Genomic DNA, 5,000 nt, shown 5'->3' on the forward strand with positions numbered 1-5,000 from the left:
GACCCGTGCCCGTTCTAGACTGAGCGGAAGTTGAACCCATAACGGACAGGTAGACAGACAGACAGACAGGTAGACAGACAAGTAGACAGACAGGCAGGCAGGAGGGCCTCACGTGGTCGGCCAGGGTGGTGGAGGAGCAGCTGAGGTCGTCCAGGTCCCCCCTCAGGTCCGCTCTGCAGTCCGCGTCGTCCACCACCAGGTCGATCGGCATCTTGCCCTTCAGGCAGCTGATGTAGCGGTGGCAGAAGTTGTCGCAGAGTTCGTGGACCTGGAACGCGGGTTACAGTCGATGTTAAACCCCCTCGGTAATCTGAACACATACACCGGATCAGAGCCGTGTTCTATAATATGTCACATCATTTACCTTTTCTAATTCCAGCAGATGAAATCGTAGGACTTGAATCGCTTGGATCATCTGCGGAATAAACGGACATCCAGCTTTATAGGATCCGCTTCCACTAAAACAGACTTTAATCTTTCAGTTCAGCCGTCGAATCAAAAGTCGGATGAACGATCGGAGATGGAACAAAGACGTTATCCGGACGGACAGGTGATGGTTCTGCTGATCTATCGGATCATTCTACAGGAGCCAGCCTGAGGAGAGAGCCGCGTCGTTCAGAGGAGAACCTCCAGGCGGGGAACACATGAAGCGGACTCACCAGGTTGTCCAGCTCGGGGTTGGACGAGAAGAGCGGTTTCTCTGCTCGGATCTGAAAGACCAGAAGCCCCGTTTTAACCAACCCCGCATCACACTTTCACCCCGCATCACACTTAACCCCGCATCACACTTAACCCCTAGTCCGAGTCTAGAACCACCTGTAGCCGTGTGTGTGTGTGTGTGTGTGTGTGTGTGTGTGTGTGTGTGTGTGTGTGTGTGTGTGCGTGTGTGCGTGTGTGCGCGTGTGTGTGTGTGTGTGTGAGACACACACAGTGTGAGGACGGTGTCGGGTCTACCTGCTTGGCGAACACCGCGATGTCTTCGTTGAAGGAGTCCGAGGAACACACGTCGCCCCCCGCGGCGCCGGGCTCGCGCGGCGTGCACGTGGCCAGCTCGCACTTCTCGAACACCAGCGCGAGCAGCGGGAAGAGCGGGTGGCTGCGGGGGGGAGGTCAGAGGTCAGAGGTCAGGGGTCAAGGACGGGGTCAGGGTATACGCACCCGCGGGTTCACCAAGTCACCGTTACGTTCCTCGTAATGTTACATGTCGTCATAATGTGATATTACGTCATGTTACATGTTGTCATAATGTAATATTAGGCCTACGTCATAATGTTACATGTCGTCATAACATCATACGGAGTCCCGGACCCGGGTAATATAGGTTCAGATCGAGGCCCATCGGGGTTTAATCCGATCTGAAAATTAGGATTGAACTACTAATCGGTGCGTCATCTGAACTGGTGATCATTTTAATATTAGACATTATTCTGACATGATGATTATAATATTACTGTTCAATCTGAACATTAAAGCAATATTTGTGTTTAGTTGCTGATCGGATGTGGTATTGTTGGGGTAGCATGAGGCTTAAATGCTAAAATATTTGCTTGTGAATTTTATGTACTCAAGAGTCTTATTTGCTGGGTAGTGTCTGCAGACTGAATGCACTTATTCTAAACTTTGGAGAAAGGCATCCACTAAATGTATGTAATGTAATTGAATGTAAGATTGTTGTAATATTAGGGTTATGTTGGGGTAATATTTAGGTCAAATCGAGGCTATATCGAAAGAATGTTGTGGTAATATTGGGGAAGACATATTTAAGTAACAATGAGGTAGTATTGAGGCAATAATGAGAGCTAATATTGAGGAAATATTCTGGTAATATTAGGGTCATATTTAGGGATAATATTGAGGGTTAATATTCAGGTAAAGGGTAATATTTAGGGTCAATATTGAGGTAAAATTACGATAATATTCAAGTCATATTCGGGTCATATTGAGGGTTAATATTAAGCTCATATTAGGGTGTAAATACGGATTAATAATATTTAGGTAAAATATAGGTAATATTGAGGTTATACAAGGGTCATATTGAGGTAATATTCGAGTCATATTGAGGTAATATTGAGGTAATATTGAGGTAATATGCGGGTCATATTGAGGTAATATTGAGGTAATATTCGGGTAATATTGAGGTAATATGCGGGTCATATTGAGGTAATATTGAGGTAATATTCGGGTAATATTGAGGTAATATGCGGGTCATATTGAGGTAATATTCGGGTCATATTGAGGTAATATTGAGGTAATATTCGGGTAATATTGAGGTAATATGCGGGTCATATTGAGGTAATATTGAGGTAATATTCGGGTCATATTGAGGTAATATTGAGGTAATATTCGGGTCATATTGAGGTAATATTCGGGTCATATTGAGGGTTAAAACTGAGGTATTTGAGGTTTTCTCCGCACCCGTAGATCTGGTCCTTGTCCCTCTTGAGCGCGTCGGGCACCATGCTGCCCAGGCCCCCCAGGCCCCCCAGGCCGGCCGGCGGCAGCAGGCTGTGCGGGGGGTGGGCCCCGTAGTGCTGGGTGGGGTGGCCCAGGTGGTGGGGCAGCCGGGGGGGGGCGTGCACCGGGTCTCCGTACATGGCCCCTCGGACCCCGTCCATGGCGCCGCCGTAGTGGGACAGCTCGTCGTACTGAAGGGGGGGACGGACGGACGGACGGACATGTGACCACAACGGCTATAGAAATAACGCACCCATATTCAGTCTCATTCATTCATCAAGTCCTACACTGTCACCGTGAAGGGTCCTGGACGGACCCGCTAGCGGGACCCGGGGGCGGACTGAAGTGAGGTCACATCAAACCTACCCTTTGCGTCATCGCCGTGTGCTGCTCGCCGGCTCGCTCTTACATCCGAGTGGGTTTATAATCCGCCCTCAAGTGGCCCCCCACAGGCCCCCCCCCACCCCCCCTCGCACTGAGCAGGACCACAGCGAGGAGCGGGAAGCGGAGTCAAGACCCCCCGGGGGCGTAAAGTAGTCCTCTTCCTCCTCCGAGAGGTGCGCCGAGTGTCGACCCGGGGAGTCGCCGGTGCGGGTGCGGTGACCTGGGTCCGTGTCTCCGCTCCTTTTTGGGTTCACTGGGGAAAATACAATCCGGTCTCCGCCGCTGTGCCGGGACCTGACGTGTGAGGAAGACCTGGGTCCGGAGTCGTCCGAGTGTCAGGAAGACCTGGTACCTATATACGGAGAGTCCACCTGGTCCCCCCGCAGCGTCCAGCGACCAGTGGGCAGGTAGGTTGTGCTTCCAGGACTCAAGTCCAAAGCGGAGGACTCTGGTCCGTAGAGGAAGACTAGAGGAAGACTCTGGACTACAGAGGAAGACTCTGGACTACAGAGGAAGACTCTGGACTATAGAGGAAGTGTCTGGACTACAGAGGAAGACTAGAGGAAGACTCTGGACTACAGAGGAAGACTGTGGTCTGTGGAGGAAGAGTCCGGTCAGTGGAGGAAGATTCCGGTCGGGTCTGGAAGCCTGTCGCCGCACTACTGAACGGAGCGGGGCGGGCGCGCGGCGATGCCTTTGACGCGCCGCCTCGCGCCGCGCGCCGTCGGCATTGGACGGGGCGACGGTGACGTCACGCGGTCAGCGGCAGGCGGGAGGGTCCGAGGCGCCCGTCACGTGACGCGACGCGCCTCAGGACGTGCCAAAGTGAAAGTGACAGTAATGTATGGCGAGGTGCCCATTACAGATATTAGGGAGCGGGATTAGGGGGGCTGCGTGTCTGGACGCGGAGTCTCACTGAAGACCACAGAGTTTATGAGTCTGTGTGTCGCTGTTTGGACTGAATGAGAGAGAGAGAGAGAGAGAGAGAGAGAGAGAGAGAGAGAGAGAGAGAGAGAGAGAGAGAGAGAGAGAGAGAGAGAGAGTGTGTGTGTGTGTGTGTGTGTGTGTGTGTGTGTGTGTGTGTGTGTGTGTGTGTGTGTGTGTGTGTGTGTGTGTGTGTGTGTGTGTGTCAAAGGGTCTGATCTTTATATATTAAACACAATTTGTTCCTTTGTCTTCATATGTGTCACCTTTCTTATTCATCAAACATTCACATTGATATAGTTTCATATAAGCCACACATCCTCATCTTAAGAAGTGTAGCGTTTACCCTTTTCTTTTTCTCTCGTTCTATGAAGAATAGGCTAAAACAAATGTTCATGATAGACACTAGTAAAACATTGGTGTAATTAGTTAAAGTGGAAACAAAGCAAAGACTGTCCAATACAACCGCGAGACAACACGCCGATAATCGCCAAAGCTGAACAACTTGACTTAAAACGCGAAGCGACACGACGGCTCCACTAAATCAATCAATAATCAATGATAACATCACAATTCATCTTATCGCTGTCGGGGGCTGCGAGTTAAACTCTAGCATTTGCGAGGACCCGGTCTAAGCGGACCCAGGAGGACTTCTTGAGGGTCTACAGATCGATAGATGGTTTGTCGGGACCTGGGGACTGGTACCTCAAGTGAGATCGATTACATTGATCCGTTAGCCCAACAATGCGCTCATATGAACCCGTCCTTATACCAGCGTGTTCCTATTCAAACGGAGTATTGTTGTAGGTCTGTCTTTGGATACGATTCCTCTGGTTCCACGATGGGTCATCTGCTAAAATAAACAGAAGAAAAAAATATATACCTTGAACTGATTTAATTTATTCTAAAGTCCTTCTTTCTTTTGATTATCTCCCCTTGTGAATTATTAAAGGCGTATTTGAATTGTAAATACATGAACTATAAGGAAAGCGCCTGGATCCGCCCCGTGCCCCGGGGCAAGTTAGCAGGCCTAATGCGGAGTTTCTCTCCGACGATATCAAAGTAAATAGAGGATATCTCAACAACCGCTGGGCTATAACATGTAATCTGGTTACCAAACGAAAGATAACGCACGTGAGATTATTGTGCAAGTGAAATATTCACTGTGGACACTACTTGGTTAGAGTGAATAAAGCCAGAACACAGCATAAGTGGAAGATTTAATTTCCGCCTGAAAT

The 5,000-nt window shown here is 49.4% G+C and overlaps 1 protein-coding gene across 1 annotated transcript; it reads right to left on the minus strand.

The window, feature by feature from the left end:
* Nucleotides 1–112: 112 nt before the first annotated feature.
* LOC311373324 (homeobox protein Meis2-like) lies at nucleotides 113–2,909 on the minus strand (the record flags this gene model as incomplete). Its single annotated transcript, XM_084490104.1, has 6 exons — nucleotides 2,821–2,909; nucleotides 2,416–2,645; nucleotides 955–1,096; nucleotides 660–710; nucleotides 365–415; nucleotides 113–268 (listed from the first exon to the last, which is right to left on the minus strand). Coding segments are annotated over exons 1-6 (642 nt in total), but the record flags the coding sequence as incomplete, so codon positions are not given.
* Nucleotides 2,910–5,000: the final 2,091 nt, after the last annotated feature.

The sequence above is a fragment of the Micromesistius poutassou genome, assembly GCF_964030765.1.
Source record: "Micromesistius poutassou genome assembly, contig: SCAFFOLD_1641, whole genome shotgun sequence".
NCBI lineage: Eukaryota > Metazoa > Chordata > Actinopteri > Gadiformes > Gadidae > Micromesistius > Micromesistius poutassou.